Source organism: Colletotrichum tamarilloi, assembly GCF_030869305.1.
Source record: "Colletotrichum tamarilloi strain Tom-12 chromosome Unknown Scaffold_21.1, whole genome shotgun sequence".
Classification (NCBI taxonomy): domain Eukaryota; kingdom Fungi; phylum Ascomycota; class Sordariomycetes; order Glomerellales; family Glomerellaceae; genus Colletotrichum; species Colletotrichum tamarilloi.
In genome coordinates this window covers 402637-419960 of record NW_026849404.1, presented here as the reverse complement: position 1 = coordinate 419960, position 17324 = coordinate 402637, and the positions used below count along the sequence as shown (strand labels likewise).

The following is a 17324-nucleotide window of genomic DNA, read 5'->3' as shown; positions in this document are numbered from 1 at the left end:
CGGGAACGTGCGTCTGTCGCCGGACTCGAGCACGGTACTTGCTCGACCGCGCATCCACGTCAATCAAACCATCAAACGGACTGACGGGCGCTGGGGCTGGCTCATGCTCCTCATGTCATTTGGATATCCGATCTTCCATGCTCAGGACCGTGGACATGTTCCATAGTCCGTACTCGAACTGAGATGGGCCACGCTCGAAGCCCATGTTGGATGGAGCTCCCAAGTTGCAGTGCACCGCAATCTTACGTATCTCCAGTGCTGCTAGCTCGCTGCTCTGTGTTCGCCTCCTGTGTAGAATGGCACGACTGGCTACCTCGGTCATTCTACGGGCGTCTTCCAACACTCATTTTCAACCCGGAGCCTCTCTAGCCGTTTTGGCCCTTACCTCTAGGACCCCCAGCAGCTTTTGAGAGCTCCTAGAGTCTGGACCAACATCCAACCGTGGTCCAGTAAATGATCAACCAACTGGACCGGATGAGATCAAAGAAGAGATGCATGCGGCAAATGCTCAATTCACGGTGGAAATCATCGCCGTCAAGGACCCTGGGCTACTCCAGGGTCCAATTTGCCTCGAGCCACCTGAGCTTTACACTCAAACTAATTACCCGGCCCTGTCGTTGCTGGTCAGAGCTTCTTCCCTTTAAGTCGACTGACAGTCCTCGGGAACAAAAGAAGACAATTACAGACTCTACCGCCTACAGCGCCTAGAGCCCCTTCCACAACAGCATGGAATTCAATCAACAGGCGCGTCAATACTCAGTCTTCTCCCGTAGTGAGGCCTTCGGCTGGCGGCTTCTTGACCCGACTGCAGCGCTGCACGAGCATCAGCACAGCCGGTTCGCAACAGGTAATAACAAGCCAACATGGTGCGCGGGCGCCAAATCGTACATACGTTTGCTAATACTGTTTGCAATTGATCTTTTAATCATTGTTTAAGACGATGTGCATCGTCACGATCGATGGTGAAGTCCACGTTCTGTATCCGATGATGTTGCATATGTAAGAGGCGTCCCTGTCAATAATTCACAGCGAATTAGTCGTCGCCATCTCAGCCGTCGTCCTGATCTTCTTTAATGAGCTGCTAATGCGGATGTGGCAGGCGGACAGGGGCTTCCGAATGTGGATGTGATGGACAGGGGTCGCGGCCACGAAGGGTTTCAGCCGCGAATCACCAAGTCTCGATCAGATCAGCGTGGCTTTCGGCTGTTGGACGATTCGTTGCTCCCAGAATGCTCCCAATTACAAGATGCATTGCACTAATATGATTTGTAACTTGGAAGGCCGGAGCTTTTTGATCTTGTTGATCCCTTGAGGATTGCCAACTAAGGTAACGTTAATGAGTGCAATTATTTCCGAGTATGAAGAAACCAGGCATGATTCTTCTCAGTAGTTCATCTGCGGTGCTCTATGCTCTACGCTAAGCGCAATGCCGCCATTTTTTTCTTACCCATAAAATAAAGCAACAAACGTCAAGAACCGTTATGAGAGAAATGTTCAAGGCTCACCCTGGAAGCTCATTGAATCCGAGAAATGAGCATGATGTATGCTTCTTCCGGAAGTCTAAAATTGTACTTGTGTAATCAGCACTGGTACCGGGGTTTCGTCGGTTCTCCTCCTCCTCTATCTCACCAACATCACTTTTACTTGTCTTCTATACAGACTGTCTGGCCATTTGACCGTACATATCCCACCATGTCCGTGCCATCCTCAGTACTGCGGCTTCGAGAGGGTCGTCGGTGCTGGTTGCTGCCAGCCGCTCTTGAACACTCACAAACCTATCTCTATCGATTTGTCCCAATACTGGCCGAGATGCTATGGTGCGTAGAAACCACCAGACTGACTCATTGCACCACCGGAGAGATTCCGCCAAACCCAAAGTCTCATTATAGACCAACGAAACTGTCCCTCTGTCGTCCTTCCCTAGCCTATCAATCAAATGCGCGAGGAAGGACCAGCCAGATATATCTGAATGGTGTCTGAAGGACCACTTCTTAACACTCTGAATGAGGGACACAAGCACGTCGAGCTCGGAAACGGCCAGAAACGTCTTTGTCAACCACCGGGCATGGGTCCATGCATAGTAGTTACGAGGATGTCGTTCTCCAGCCATCATGACAACCGTCTCGACATCCTGTTGAACCACGACGGGAAGCCCGGCATCACGGTACCGCTCCGACAGCCAGCGTCGATGGTTCCACAACGTTGGTGACTTTGTGTGTCGATGCAGTCGGCTGGTGAGTAGACTATCCACGAACCACTTCTCCCGTGCTAGATTCACCTTCACGGTGTCACCCGCGGAGATCACATCGGAAAGAAGACGCTTTCTGGTGTTGGCGGCTGTGAGGTGCTCAGGGTCCATCAGAAGTAGGACGCTTGTTGCAGCTATCAGCTGCTCTCGTCCCACCGCAGAAGAATCATTGGCTTTGTGCTTCTGAAGGATTTGTCTGGCGAAGAGAAAGGCTTGGACGATGCGCAGCTTGGGAATCGCAACTGCGTTCTCGTCTCGTAGAAAGATCTCGTCTGGACCCATTGGATGGCCCTGGCCTAGAATCTCGATCTCGAGGAGATTATCATCTTGCGGCTGCGCAAAAAGCCCAGAGATGTCGTTAAAGATTTTCTCGTGGTCGCCTTGTTGTAGGGCAGCTATGATGTGCTTGTTCAGAGCTCTCGACATTGCTGTATTGAAGGGTTGTTGAACGGGACCGTCTTGGCCTTGAGCATGTCTGTGAGCCTCACTAAAGCACGCTCGACAAAAGTGATTTGGCGTTTTAACGGCAGCTCTTGAGTAGCAAGCCGAACCACAGGAATGGACCCAGAGCCACCTAGGTAGGTAGGTCAAGACGTTGAGGCCGTTCAAATCTTGCTCCGATGGAATGTAAACGCGGGAGTTGAAGGTGATTGGTTCTTGCTGTTGGACGAGGCGGCCAGTGGCTTACAGTGGCTAAGGTTCCCGCTAAAGATGCAATTCGCGGGGCAATGACATAGGACCACGTTTTCCCGCCCACCCAAGGGCACCCTCGAGCCCTGTCACACACCTACCTATCGACAACCTTTCAGCCTCGCACATCACAGACATGTGCCGATAGATACCGGAACCACCGCTTGCGAGTCTGTGATCTACCAAAGGGTGTCTACCATGCCCTCCCTACTCGTCATCATCCTCGTGCTGGAGGTGTTCTCCCACCTGGTCAACACCGTCGGAGCTGCAGCCATCAACAATCTGGTCAGTCTGCCTTTCACCTCCCTTTGACTTCGCGCCCTGCCGGTCACGGAAAGATCGCCGCGTTTGCTAACAGCCTAGCAGCTCTGGACAACTCTCAACTACCTCCCCATCTCGACCGCCAAGGCAGCCGCGCAGCATCGAAAGCTGCAAGCCGACTTTCTCAAGACGCGAAAGGAGCTGAATGCGACTAGCAGTCAGGATGAGTTCGCCAAGTGGGCCAAGCTCCGTCGGACGCACGACAAGCAGCTGGAGCAGCTAGAGAAGAGCAGTATGTTACACAAGGCTACGATGTGGCTTTCATGCCGGGCTATAGAGATCGTGATGGCTAACGTGTACACTTTGCCAACACGCAGAGCAAACCCAGGAAGCATCGAGATCAAAGTTCGATACCTACCTCACTGGCTTCAGATGGGCCCTCACCAAGGTCCCTCAATACGGCCTCCCCTTCTGGTTCTCCAAGGAGCCCATGTTCTGGCTGCCGTACGGCTGGTTCCCTTACTACGCCGAATGGATCCTCTCGTTCCCCAAGGCCCCGATTGGCAGCGTCAGCATCGCTTCGTGGCAGCTGGCGTGTTCGGGCATGGTCACGCTCCTCACCGAGCTCATTGTCTCGGTTGTGGGACTCGTGTTTGCGACGAAACAGAGCAAGGGACAGCCGGTCAAGGTTCCTGCGGCGTCAGGTAAGACGGCGGCGCCCAAGACCGCGGCTGGTTCGTCTGAGACGGAGAAGAAGGAGTTGTAATGCGGCTAGGCGACTGTGCCGCCGTGGCGAGGACCTTAGGCAAGCACATATTAAATAAAGTAAATGTCTTTGGCTCATAAGGAGTGGTTCCAACATTGTGACGCTGGAAGCCTTTGCTTTTGTCACCGGCATCATCTCGAAATTTGACAGGGGAACAAAAATACCAGAGATGACGCAATCAAGCAGGCAGAGGAAAATTGCGGCACTCTTAGCAAGTCATGCAGACGCTATAGCCAGTTTAAGGGTCACGGCCGCGTGCTTGTGCATATCATAAAGGAAGGAAATTTTCATAGAATGTATCTCGTCTAAATTTGACGCAAAGTTCTTAATTGCAAGGCTAAGACTTTGTAACACGATCAAGAATAACCCTTGGCAGGGCATTTGGGGTTTGCTCTAGGCGTCATATTGACTTTGGTGACCATTTGAGTCCTTGCGGACGGCCAACAAAGCTTCGAAAGCGCCATCGTCACGTAGGATTGATCTCCTTGTCTTGCAAAAGACAGAGCTGTTGGTTAGTCTGGTAGTAGCAAATTGGAGCTCATGAAACAAAGCTACTGGCAATAGCAACTCTGAATCCCACAATATGTTGCCATCTGAAGCATTCGAGTGGCAGAGCGATTTCCCAAGGGAAAACAACCTGTAATTGCAGGTATCGCTTGCTGTATCTCGTACTTTGAGCTTGATGTGAATGAAGAGGAAGGAAAGTTGACGCGTCTGCCTTGGATATTTCGCAAGAAAATATCTGCTGGAAAGGTGCACCGCCACAGCCCACTTTCAGGTCGCGCCACACTACGAGGTTGCCAGACAGACCCATTTTCCGGATTAACCACCAGCCGAGGACCGTGCTCAGCCCCATCGTGCATTCGTCCGGGAGGCAACGACATCAACTTGGCAGCTCTATGTTTAGTACCTGCATCGACAAGCTTGATCAACAACCCCCATCGAACGGTTCGGAGCTCCCGCCATACATCAAGATGGCGCCGGCACAGGATACCATGTTTCGCTCGGCGAACATGAGTATGGTGCAGTTGTACATTTCGAATGAAATCGGTCGCGAGGTTGTCACAGCCCTTGGAGAGCTTGGTCTTCTCCAGTTCCGTGATGTACGTCGCCAACCCCCTTCCTGGAAACTATCGTGGTCGACATGAATATCGAAGCTAACCGACCGTAATCTATTTAGCTCAATGGCGATGTCAGTGCTTTCCAGCGCACCTTTACTCAGGAGATTCGAAGACTCGACAATGTCGAACGCCAGCTGCGTACGTCATCATTCCCCTAACCGCGCATCACGAACCCTCGGGTTGGGATAGACTAACATCGAGGCAGGCTACTTCTACGCCCAGATGGAGAAGGCAGGAATCCCTCTCAGAAAGTTCGACGTCGATGCCGAAAGACTTGCCAACCCATCGACCTCCGAGATTGACGAACTCGCCGAGCGAAGCCAGAGCCTCGAGCAACGCGTCTTCCAGCTTAACGACAGCTACGAGACCTTGAAGAAGCGCGAAGTCGAGCTCACCGAGTGGCGCTGGGTTCTCCGCGAGGCTGGCGGCTTCTTTGACAGAGCCCACGGCAGTGTCGAGGAAATTCGCGCTTCCACCGATAACGATGACGCTCCTCTCCTCCAGGATGTCGAGCAGCACAACTCGGCCCCTGAGGTCGAGCGGTCCTTCTCTGGCATGAACATTGGCTTCGTGGCCGGTGTTATCAATAGGGACCGTGTTGCCTCCTTCGAACGCATTCTCTGGAGAACGCTGCGCGGAAACTTGTACATGAACCAGTCTGAGATCCCCGAGCCGCTCGTCGACCCCACCAACAACGAGGAGATCAACAAGAACGTGTTCGTCATTTTCGCCCACGGCAAGGAGATCCTGGCCAAGATTCGCAAGATCTCCGAGTCCATGGGTGCTGAGGTGTACAACGTGGACGAGAACAGCGACCTTCGTCGTGACCAGATCCACGAGGTCAACGCTCGCCTTAACGACGTTCAGAACGTTCTCCGCAACACCCAGCAAACCCTGAACGCTGAGCTCACCCAGATCTCTCAGGCATTGTCAGCTTGGATGGTCTTGGTCACCAAGGAGAAAGCCGTTTACAACACGCTTAACAACTTCTCGTACGATCGTGCTCGCAGGACTCTCATTGCCGAGGGTTGGTGCCCGACCAACGACCTGCCGCTGATTCGTTCTACGTTGCAAAACGTTACGAACCAAGCTGGACTCTCGGTGCCTTCCATCATCAACGAAATCCGCACCAACAAAACTCCGCCTACGTACATCAAGACGAACAAGTTTACTGAGGCGTTCCAAACTATTGTCAACGCTTACGGTACTCCCACTTACCAGGAGGTCAACCCGGCACTCCCTGTTATTGTTACCTTCCCCTTCCTCTTCGCTGTCATGTTCGGTGACTTTGGGCACGCCGTCATCATGGTTTCTGCCGCCCTCGCCATGATCTACTGGGAAAAGCCTCTCAAGAAGGTCACTTTCGAGTTGTTCGCTATGCTCTACTACGGAAGATACATCGCCTTGGTTATGGGTCTTTTCTCCCTCTTCACCGGTCTTATCTACAACGATGTCTTCTCCAAGTCTTTGACGCTGTTCGACAGTGCCTGGAAGTGGGATGTTCCCGACGACTACAAGCCTCCTCAGACTCTGACTGGTAAGCTCAATGACCACGGTTACCGCTACCCCTTCGGTCTGGACTGGAGATGGCATGAGACAGACAACGACCTTCTCTTCAGCAACAGTTACAAGATGAAGATGAGTATCGTTCTGGGTTGGGCCCACATGACCTACTCCCTCATCTTCGCCTACGTCAACGCCAAGCACTTCAAGAAGCCGGTGGATATCTGGGGTAACTTCGTCCCTGGCATGATCTTTTTCCAGTCCATCTTTGGCTACCTCGTCATGTGTATTCTCTACAAGTGGTCCGTCAACTGGAGCGACCCTCAGAACCCCCGCAACCCTCCTGGACTGTTGAACATGTTGATCTACATGTTCCTGCAGCCCGGCAAGCTCGAGGAAGGCGCGCAGCTCTACCCCGGACAGGCCACTGTTCAGGTCTTCCTCCTGCTATTGGCCGTCATCCAAGTCCCGATTCTGTTGTTCCTGAAGCCTTTCTGGCTCCGCTGGGAGCACAACCACGCTCGCGCCAAGGGTTATAGGGGCATTGGAGAGAGCTCTCGCGTTAGTGCCCTCGACGGCGACGATGACGAGGATCACGGACTCAACGGCCGCCCCAGCTTCGAGTCTGATGGCGAGGGCGTTGCTATGATCACGCAGGACCTGCACGGTGATGGCGAGCACGAGGAATTTGAGTTCAGCGAAGTGATGATTCACCAGATTATTCACACCATCGGTAAGGAATACGAAAGACAACACCTAACATGAAAATCAAACTAACGATGACTACAGAATTCTGCTTGAACTGCGTTTCCCACACAGCCTCGTACCTTCGTCTCTGGGCCTTGTCACTTGCCCATCAACAACTTAGTTCCGTCCTTTGGTCCATGACCCTTGGACCTGCTCTTGGTTTCTCTGGCATCTTTGGTTCTATCGCTATCGTCGTGGTCTTCTACATGTGGTTCTTCCTGAGTAAGTTGCGATACTCCCCTCTCTTCTCGACATCTACTAACAGCACACTCAGCCATTGCCATTTTGGTCATGATGGAAGGTACCAGTGCCATGTTGCACTCCCTTCGTTTGGCTTGGGTCGAGTCCTTCTCCAAGTTCGCAGAGTTTGCCGGTTGGGCCTTCCAGCCGTTCTCTTTCACTACGACGTTAGAAGAGTCGGAAGAGCTGAAGGAGTACCTCGGTTAAGAAACTTCAGCTGGAGGTTTTCCAAGAGTGTGATTTACTGCATTTTGTTTTTCATTGTAACCTTAGTCCCTCTGTAACATAGCTCAATGCACTAGAGCATTAAGTATTTAAACGTGCTAGGCTGCCCGCGTGATTGTCGTGAGTATGGTTATTATACTACATGATAGCGTGTTAAACGCCGTGGAATGAACACCCTGCATCCAACATGGGAAAAAACCTCGTAGTAACTCTTAACCCCAAAGCGGGGCCGTGACCTCGGCAGCGTGCTCGCAGACACGTCTCACACGGTCGGCAAAAGCCTTGTGACTGCACTCCACCTCCAGATCCTCCAACCAGACGACAGCCTCCATCTTGTCGACCTTGATACGAATGCCCGGCACGGGGATGCCGAGCTTTATGAGGCGCTCAATCTCTGCGCGGCGCCGCGCCTCCAGCTTCTTCTCCTGCTCCGCCTCCGCGTCGTCCTCGGACACGTCCATGGACGCGTCGCTGGCGTCGTCGGACTTGATTGCCTTTGTTGTAACCGCTGCTGCTTCGTCCTCGGGCTGCGGCGGGAGACGGGGTTCGGCGACTGGGTTGACGTTGTCGGCGCCGAACTGGGCTTCGAGGAACATGAGGAAGCGCTCGAGGCGTTCTGTCGCTGGGACGTTTGCGTGGGGGTTTTTGGGGAGGGGTTTGGGGGCGTGGTCGTGGTCGTGGCTGTGGGAAGCCGCGGAGCCTGAGTACGTGTAAGTGAGTGGTTAGCGAACTGTAAGAGAAACTTCTGCAGACGTGGAAATCCATAATTATCAAGTAGAAAAAGGGGGGGGGGGGCGTACGTTTTACTGCTGCGGGACTGCTCTCGATGGAGAACAGACACGCCATGACGGCGTCGGCAATACCGTCGTTGAGCATGTTGCCCTCCCACTCGAGCTCGACCTCTCCGTCGCTGTGGTACCGCACGGCGACGCAGCCCATGACCAGGTACGCGGCCACGAGGCGGGCGACTTCCTCGTCGGCCACCTCCTCGCCCATCTCCTGGTCAACATCATCACCTTCGCTTTTCTCGGCGCCGTTGCCGTTGCCGTTGGCGACTGCAGCACCGTCAACGGCCTTGTCGTGAGCCGGGTGACCCTTGCGCATCTCGGGGAGCTCCTCGACACTGCCAAAGACGCCTTCGAGACCCCAGCGTACAAGGTCAACGCCGGCAGCCGTGAGGCGGAGGCGCTGTTTGCAGGTGATTGTGGTGGTGTTGAGGCCGGCGTACTCGCGCAGGTCCTCGGGCGCCATGAGGGAGAGCTTAAAGTCGTTTTGGACGAGGACACCGGTGACGAGCTGTTGCGGCAGGGAGGTGGGGTCGGAGAGGGATGTCGGGGGAGGGATGGTGGCGAGCTTGCCGACGACTTTGGCCGTCTTGTCCTGCTTGAAGGGGATGCGGAGCTCTTCGCAGTTTTTGGGACTAAAGACCTTAACTTTTGCCGTCTTGCTTGCGTTGAGGGAGAGGAGCTTGGATTTGAGGCGCATCATGTTATGCTGCTCGCCGTGGACGAGAATCTTTGGAAGGTGTCAGTCTGCTTGATTCCTTCCCCGGAGGTTTGTGGTGGGGGAGTGAGGGAGAAAGGGGTTCACTTACTACCACTGGGGCTGCGACTTCCTCGATGAACTCACGGTTCTCCGTGCCATCAACATGAGCTGCAAAGGAGTACTCGGCAACGCTGCACCGACGGGGGATGAAGACCTTTTCGCTCTCCCCGCCGGGGCCGCGTCGGGCACCAGCTGTCGTCCGGCTCATGACGGCCTGGATCTGGTCGGGCTCCTGCATGATTTGCTTGGCCATGGTGCCCTCGACGCTGTAACCGGTGATGATAACGCCGTTCTTGTCGTTGGGGGCCCACCTCTCGAGAAGTTCTCTACTCACACCATTCTGTAACATACCAGGACTGGCCAGCATGACACAGCCTCCGACGTCGTCGAAGCGGTCGAGGTTTTTGAGGGAGCGGATGTACTTGAAGTCCCAGGGCCCGCCCTTGCCGGATCCGTCACCGGATGCTTCGGCCTCGGCCATGCGCTCGCGGAAGAGGCGCTTGATGTTGTCGTTCATGGCGCCGACGTAGGTCTGATAAACAACCATACACTTTCTGGCGAGATTGCTGGCGTAGTAGATTGGGAACCGTTGGAAGTCTGCATGCTTGCCCCAGTACTCATCCAGGATGAGCAGAAGCTCCTGGGCTCTGCCGAGGGCAAAGACTGGCATCAGGACCCTGCCTCCGCGATTAAGGATGCTGGTAATGGACTTCATCAAGGCCTGCTCGCGCTCCAGGCGGGGTACGTGGGAGGCAATGCCATAGGTCGACTCCGTGATCAGGACATCGATCTTGACGCCCTTGGGAACTTCTGCTGAGACCAAATGTCTATCTTGCTCTCGTGAGTAGTCTCCGGTAAAGAAGATTTTGAGACCCGCAATCTCGATGAGGAACATGGCAGCTCCGAGGACATGGCCAGCAGGATAGGGCGTAATGCGGATGGACGAAATGGTGTGTGTGGTGTGGTAATCAATGGCCTCGATTTGAGGGAAAGTGTTAAGATGGTCTGCTTCCGTGTAGACTGGTTGTGACGTCGGGTTGGACGAGGTATTTCCAACACGGACACTGTCTTGAATGAGCCACTTGTAGATGGCCTTTGTTGGATGGGTCATGAAGACCCGGCCTCTGAAGTTAGTCTTTGATAAGACGTATGGCAATGAAGCCGCATGATCTACGTGGAAACTGCCACTTATTAGCATGTTCAACACCAAAGTGTCATACAACCAACACCAAATACTCTAGGGCGACAACGCCAAGAGCTATCACAATGGCGAGGACGACAAGGCAAGGCAGGTGGGAAGAATGAGGTCTTTGTATTGTTTCTGTGTACAAGAATGAAATAGCATACAAGGCGTAGCAATGGGCTCCATCAGGTGCGAGAGTCGCCGAAAGGCACTCGCTATTCCTGAGCCAGAGGTATGATCCCAGATATTGGTTTCCAAGTTCGTTCACCGCCTTGCCCTGCGATCCAACAGCATTTGGGAGGGGGAAGGGGGGCTTACTGGCTGATTAGAAGTACATCGACCGTACTTAGATCGAAGTCGTCGAAGAAAGGCAGCGCTGCAAGGCCATCGTATGCTGGGTGCTGGCCAGCATCAAGCTATGGGAATGGTAGTTAGTACCTGCCTATTCAATCAAGGAAGGAAGATTGTGCTCGTACCATCACTGTCTTGCCCTTGTATTGGATAATGTGACATGACCTGCCGACTTCGTTGCCACCTCCAAGGCAGAGAAACATCAGCTCGTCGGCAGGGTCGACCGGTTCCTCAGAAACGGTGGCGGCCATGGCCGAAGCCTTTCTCTTTGACGCCATAGCTGCAAGTGTCGCAAGTGCCGCAAGTCGCAAACAGTCGATCAATCTGTATTTGTTAATATCGCACCGATTGGTGGCGGTCAGTTCCCGATTAGATCATCTGTAGCAAACGAGTCGGCGCGAGATGGGTTGTCGGTGAGGCGGTGACAATACTGCCACAGGCTGAAGCAGAGAAGTTGAATTGCAAGTGATAGGAGGTCAGCGGGCAACGCGCAGGGCCAACAGGGTCGCGTAAAAGTTGGCGGCAGCTGTCCGGTCCGCTACCAAGCTCCAGCCTAAACGCTTGGACCATGTAGCACTTGGGCGGGGACAAGGCTGCGCTATCACGTGACTTTAAATGAACGCGGTCCTCAATTCTTTCTGGCGACAGCTCCTGCTTCCATCTGCTCAGTAACCCGTCGCTCCGATCATCACCAGACGACCAACACGACAGAGCAATACACGCCCGAACGTCACGCTGTCGCCGAAACAACGTCCTGCGATTTCGACGCGATCTGGAAGTTTTGTCCTTTTGGCCGACTAGACCGGCACGTCAGATGGGCAGAGTCGCGTGAGGATTGCTCAGGCTGTCCGGCTTGCTGAGCTTCACCAGAGCGAGCGGCTTCTGACCAATCTCTCGATTCGATCGCAACCTATCTCTACTACTTGTAATAACAGCTGTCAAGATGGCGCAGCCCCAGCCTCAGATGCCTCAGAGGGCATTCTCGCCTCCTCAACCTACATCATCTCCTGCTGCGACGCAAGCCGGCTTTGCGCCTCCGCCTAATAAAAGACCGCGACTTTCCCCTGGCGCAACTCCCCAACCCGAATCGCCGTATTCTACTTCACCCTACGCACCGAGCCCAGGCGCACCGGTTACTCCTTCCACCGCCACGACGTCTGCTGCATCTCCCGTCTTTCCAAACGCTCAGCAGCAGCAAGCCGCGACGCCGACCTACACGGGACCATACCAACATACAAACGGCAATACCACCCCAGCTCTTGCCCTTCCATCAGCTCCGACTCCTCCACCGCAAGTGTCAACCCCGCAGCCACCAGCGCCTCCCACTCTGCCGCAATACACCTCAGCCACTCTGGCTCTCGGCAACAATAATTCACCTAGCACACCCGTCATGCAGCAGCCTTCGACTCCCGGCGCGATGGGTCCGCCTTCGAGACCTCCTGATCGACCACAAAAAGAGTACGAATACGACGTCACGGATTCGCTGGCAGGCACGGGCATCGATCTACGAGCTGAAGAGCAGTTCCTGTCCGAACTGTATGTTCCGGAATCAAGAACCGGCTTCGCTCCCTACCCCCAAGGCAACAAGGGAAGCTTCTACGGCGCGGGTCCTGCGAACCAGCCTGCTCAGCCAGCCGGCACCGATACCCAGAACCAGTTGGTAGCACAGGCGGCGGAGAAGGCATGGCAGGAATCCGCAAAGCGCCTGGCTCAGACCAGGACCATGGAGTTGAACAACGCTTTCTTGCAAGTCCCTGTTGTCTACCGAAAAGCGGAGAAGTTTGCCAGAGATCAAGGCCTGATACTCAACTTGGAGACCAAGAACAGCAACCAGCCTATGGGGCGTATGCGTCTTCCTGAAGAGTTTCCCGCGCCTACTGTGACGGTAACCACTAAGAAAGGACCGGACTCGACCATGGTGACAACAACAGGAACCTGGATACCTCAGGAGGCTTTCTTGGTCGATCAGCTAGCACTGCTGTCACTGGCTACTAAGCAGCGTCTCAGAACGCTCATGGAAGATTCCAACCGAATTGCGAAAAACCGGCAGACTTCGTCGCATGGTGAAGTCCCGGAGGAATGGCAAGTGGCCGCTGCACCACTGAAAAGCGCGCCGGAGACGCAAACAGAGGATGGAACTCAGCAGAGTGCGACTGAGAATGGCGCCAGTCCTCGCCCGAGCGCTCAGAAACGTTCGTGTACACGTGTTCCGTGCCAATATAATATACTGACTCTTATTCAGGCCCTCTTGAAGATGCTACTTCCAGCCAGGCGAGCAAGGTGCAGAAGATATCTGCTACGAATACCATGAGTCACACAGTCCGCGAAGTAGGCAAGGCTGAGAGAGACTGGGAGGAAAGACGACTACGGAAGCGCAACGCCCGAAAGGATGGAACCGCAGAGGTCGCATCGACGCCATCACGTGCCGGATCCGTTGCGCCTGGAACTCCTGGCGGTTCGGCACCTGACTCAGAGAAGGCCATCTCAAAGAAGGAACAGAAGAAACTTGATGCTGTGAAGAAGGCAGAGGCTAGCAGCCATGCAAATCAAAACATCACGAGTAGCATGTTCGTCGGAATGCCCAAGACAGGATCGCTTTTCGGAAAAAAGAAAGGCGGCAAGTCATACTCTTGGATGACAGGCGGCAGTGGGGCCAGCACGCCGAGACTTGGCACGCCCGGAAAGGCGGGTGCCGCAGCCGCTTCGGGTCCTCCTGCTCCGGCGAACCACGCGCTTACCGTTGAGGGCCGAGCACGACTTGGCAATTGGCGAGAGGATAAGGAAAAGGGCAAAGGCATCCAAGTACGAGACTGGGTGGCAGCCCTAGAGGGTGACGAAATCGAACTGAGAGCCATGCAGGCGGCTTACGATAAGCTGGATACGTCGGAGCCCAAATAGAGGAAGGGCGATGAAAAACCAATCGAAAAGTCGAAGTCGAAATCAGTTATGTACTTTTATTATTAGCATGGCGTTACGCAGACAGCATGGATATGGGATCGCGGTCGGTCTGCATAGTATCTTTAAGGGGGGTTTAAAAATGGGCGGCCACACCAGTCAGGCCACGAAGATGCCAGACGACCGAGCCTACATATCCAGGAGAAAGGATGGAAGGACTCTTTTCCTCAGTCGCTTGGGAGACGGGTAGTCAGAAAGATCCGCTCAGAGTCTCGTCCTCAAACAGGGGGATTCACTGAGAATCGTCAAATACAAATCGTTTGCCAGTACACATCAGGGTTTTCACAGACTAGCCTTCCCCGAAAAATGGTTAGTGAGAGGACAACGTGAGTAAGCGACCGCCGGCAGCAAGCCCATCACGGTACGCGAGCAATGCATGTCTCGGGGCTCTCTCGGATGGCACATGGGACTCTCATTCGTCGAGGTGTACGCAAGCGGCGACCTCACTCGTGAGATTGTAACCGAGCCGTCTGCTGAATCAGCCAGGTCCCAGCGATTCGTTCCAAATCGGTAAAAGGTGTGCAAAAGATTGTGATTGTGTGCGAGTGGAAGTGTATCTTGGACTCGTCACCTTCTTCGATGTCGTCACGTCACGGTGATGGGCTATCACATATTACCGAAGGTGAGATAGGTATTCCATTTCGATGGGATTCTGAATCTGCCTTGCTTGCTAACCCCGTATGTGCCATGCTTAGTAGCCGTTTCCGCTCCGAGAAGCTAAATCGACTCAGTGGTGGCGTCGTGGCGGAACATTCGGCACCATGTGTTTTCCAAATACCTACCTACACTTACTTGCATAGCACCATTCACGGGCGCTTATCATCGTTTGCCTTTGACCGAAGATGGATATGGCGAGGGGGAGGCTGGGAGGCAAAGGCGGTGGACGAACAACGTGGGATGGTTGGCATCAGACATACATAACACTATTTGATTCCAACATGACTGACAAATACTCCAAGCTTGAGAGAAAAAAAAATTGACCCCCAGTGAGGAGGGAAAAAACGGATGACTGAAGCTTCTGCATAAGCTTCTTCTCCTTGGACCTTCTCTCATCCACACCCTTGCCCATTGTTTGCATGTTTTGGGCCTATCCGTAAGCTCATGTGGAGACAGGACCGGCAAACATGGGACGGGGATCGCAATGTCTTGACATCGATGGCGTTCGGTTGGGGCTGCCGCTAAGACGGACGTAGAACGAGTTGGGACTGGGGGTTCTCTTTTTCTCTCTCTTCCACACACATCGAGTCTTCTCTGCCGTGTGTGTCTGCGTGTAATAACTCCGCCCAACATCAATTGAGATCGGCGGCAAATATGATTGGGGGGCAATCAAAGACTTTTTTTGAATGCAGGTCTCTTTTCGGACCTTGCTCTGATGCCTCTAATGCCCCTTTCGGAAACGGTGCATGAGGCCTAGCGGTGAGCCGGACTGGGCTCCGGCCCATGGGATGTATCAACTCCGTGACTCCGGTCGTGGAGGAGCAAACGTTTTGGGTGGATCGCAGAGGAAGAAGCACCCAAGAGGGTACGGTACCTTACACATCACAACCCACGCCACGCTATCTATTGCTTTCTTGCCTTAGCTCGGCACATCGAGCTAACCCCCGGAAGCTCCAAAGAAGGACTGGAAAGATCGAGGGGATCTCGCGCGAACTCGCTTCGCTAGGTAGGCTTACTTAGCCAAACTTGGCTTTGCTTGGGCGGCTATGTGTGCGCTGAACGCCACCATTTTTTTATGCGAGTTGCGGCCCGCTAGTGAAGTTCTAAGACGGCGTGAATTACAATTACTTTGCTGACATCATGGGCTGCAGGTGCCAGGTGGATGGAAATGGTGCTGGTCATGGTTGAAGCTACCTTGTTGGGTGGATGGGTATGCGGGCGAGAGCAAATGAGGATTTTCCACTCGTACAATCGCAGCTCCCGTTGCGGATGGAGTAGTACCCGGAAAAATGTTGGTATTAGAACATTTCAGTTTGCCAGTGTATAAGTATAACAGCCTGGCTTGGTCCACATCCCTTTGCTATTAGACATGATCCAAGACAACTCAATCTAAGACGCCCCCTTACACTCCGTCTATACAGTCTCACAACGTTCATCTTAAGCATCGAGATGGTCAAGCTACTTTCAGCAACCCTCCCGGTTGCTTTTGCGACCCTTGCCGCGGCCAAGTCGTGTCAGAACCTCACAGTCGAAGTGTCAATCACATCACGGAACGGCGTCTTCAATGTCTCAACACCAAAGACAAACATCGATGTCACAAATATCATGCTAGGCCTGGCACAGCAGGGCAACAACTTCTCCGCAACCCATCTCACAGATGTAAGGACTCCCCCACCACCCATAGCTCATAGTACACACCAAAAGACATTACACGATGTTAACATGATTTGTCCATCGCCTAGTACGCAACAGTCGGAGGCACATACCACCTCGCCTCAACCTACTGCCAACCAGACTCCGGCCCGGGCTCCGTCCTCCAGATCCTCACCCACGGTATCGGCTTCGACAGGAGCTACTGGGACTTCTCCGCCAACAACTACAACTACAGCTACGTCGGCCCCGCCGTCGACGACTACGGCTACTCCACCTTCGCCTGGGACCGCCTCGGCATCGCCCAGTCCTCCCGCGGCGAACCCGTCAACGAGATCCAGGGCTTCCTCGAGCTTGCCGCCCTCAAAGCCTTGACTGACAAGCTCCGCGCGGGCGCCGTCCCGGGTGTTCCCTGCACGTTTGACAAGTACGTCCACGTCGGCCACTCCTTCGGCTCCGTCCACTCGTACGCGCTGTCCGCCATGTACCCGGACGCCTCGGACGGTCTGGTGTTGACGGGGTTCTCCGCCAACGCCACCTTCCTCCCGGATTTCTTGCTGGGCGGGGCCTTCATCCAGGCGAACCAGATTCCCGCGCTGAGCGACTACGTTGATGGCTACTTTGCGCCTGCGTACGAGGGCGGCGCGCACATTAATTTCTTCGCGCCGGATAACTTTGACCCTGCCATCCTGACGGCGGCGTATAAGACGGGCAAGCCGGTGACTGTGGGTGAGCTGCTCACCATTGGCGGCGAGGCTGGCACGACGAGCGGGTTCAAGAAGCCTGTTCTTGTCATCACGGGTGGTAAGTCTCGAGAGCACATGCGGAAGCCTATCCATTTGACATAGGAAGGAGAGCCCAGTGTAAGCTAACGATTGGACCTTCCTAGAACGCGACGTTCCTTTCTGCGGTGGTGATTGTCTTGCAACTGGCAATCCTAAGCTACCTTCGATTCCGGCCGGCGTTGCACCGCTGATCAAGAATGCGAGCTCTTTTGAGGCTTATGTTGTTCCCGATGCTGGCCACGGCTTGGCATTTGTAAGTTTTTTCTCTTGTAGAGCTGAAATGATTTTGAGAAAGTTTCTAACGCATATCATGACAGAGTTACTCCCACGTCGAGGTCACTAGCAAGATCCAGGATTTCCTTGCGCAGAATGGGCTTGCCAACTAAAGGTTGGGTTC

At 54.0% G+C, this 17324-nt stretch overlaps 7 protein-coding genes across 7 annotated transcripts; 4 read left to right on the top strand and 3 right to left on the bottom strand.

Moving 5' to 3' along the window:
- Positions 1-115: 115 nt before the first annotated feature.
- CTAM01_07141 (uncharacterized protein) lies at positions 116-322 on the bottom strand (the record flags this gene model as incomplete). The annotated part of the gene is made up of 1 exon (XM_060523166.1): positions 116-322. One exon carries the CDS (start codon positions 320-322, stop codon positions 116-118), a length of 207 nt encoding a protein of 68 aa, XP_060382297.1.
- A 1329-nt stretch (positions 323-1651) lies between these two features.
- Positions 1652-2674, bottom strand: CTAM01_07140 (uncharacterized protein; the record flags this gene model as incomplete). Its single annotated transcript, XM_060523165.1, has 1 exon — positions 1652-2674. The coding sequence occupies one exon, from the start codon at positions 2672-2674 to the stop codon at positions 1652-1654; it is 1023 nt and encodes a 340-aa protein (XP_060382296.1).
- Positions 2675-3136: 462 nt separating this feature from the next.
- Positions 3137-3965, top strand: CTAM01_07139 (CHD5 domain-containing protein; the record flags this gene model as incomplete). The annotated part of the gene is made up of 3 exons (XM_060523164.1): positions 3137-3223; positions 3305-3491; positions 3577-3965. 3 exons carry the CDS (start codon positions 3137-3139, stop codon positions 3963-3965), a joined length of 663 nt encoding a protein of 220 aa, XP_060382295.1.
- A 974-nt stretch (positions 3966-4939) lies between these two features.
- On the top strand, positions 4940-7783 carry CTAM01_07138 (uncharacterized protein; the record flags this gene model as incomplete). Its single annotated transcript, XM_060523163.1, has 5 exons — positions 4940-5068; positions 5146-5224; positions 5292-7322; positions 7379-7558; positions 7611-7783. 5 exons carry the CDS (start codon positions 4940-4942, stop codon positions 7781-7783), a joined length of 2592 nt encoding a protein of 863 aa, XP_060382294.1.
- Positions 7784-8013: 230 nt separating this feature from the next.
- Positions 8014-11158, bottom strand: CTAM01_07137 (metallo-beta-lactamase superfamily protein; the record flags this gene model as incomplete). Its single annotated transcript, XM_060523162.1, has 6 exons — positions 8014-8501; positions 8602-9316; positions 9396-10527; positions 10694-10806; positions 10865-10945; positions 11006-11158. The coding sequence occupies 6 exons, from the start codon at positions 11156-11158 to the stop codon at positions 8014-8016; spliced, it is 2682 nt and encodes an 893-aa protein (XP_060382293.1).
- A 665-nt stretch (positions 11159-11823) lies between these two features.
- CTAM01_07136 (uncharacterized protein) lies at positions 11824-13778 on the top strand (the record flags this gene model as incomplete). The annotated part of the gene is made up of 2 exons (XM_060523161.1): positions 11824-13072; positions 13123-13778. 2 exons carry the CDS (start codon positions 11824-11826, stop codon positions 13776-13778), a joined length of 1905 nt encoding a protein of 634 aa, XP_060382292.1.
- A 2163-nt stretch (positions 13779-15941) lies between these two features.
- Positions 15942-17313, top strand: CTAM01_07135 (uncharacterized protein; the record flags this gene model as incomplete). The annotated part of the gene is made up of 4 exons (XM_060523160.1): positions 15942-16151; positions 16235-16946; positions 17032-17180; positions 17245-17313. The coding sequence occupies 4 exons, from the start codon at positions 15942-15944 to the stop codon at positions 17311-17313; spliced, it is 1140 nt and encodes a 379-aa protein (XP_060382291.1).
- Positions 17314-17324: the final 11 nt, after the last annotated feature.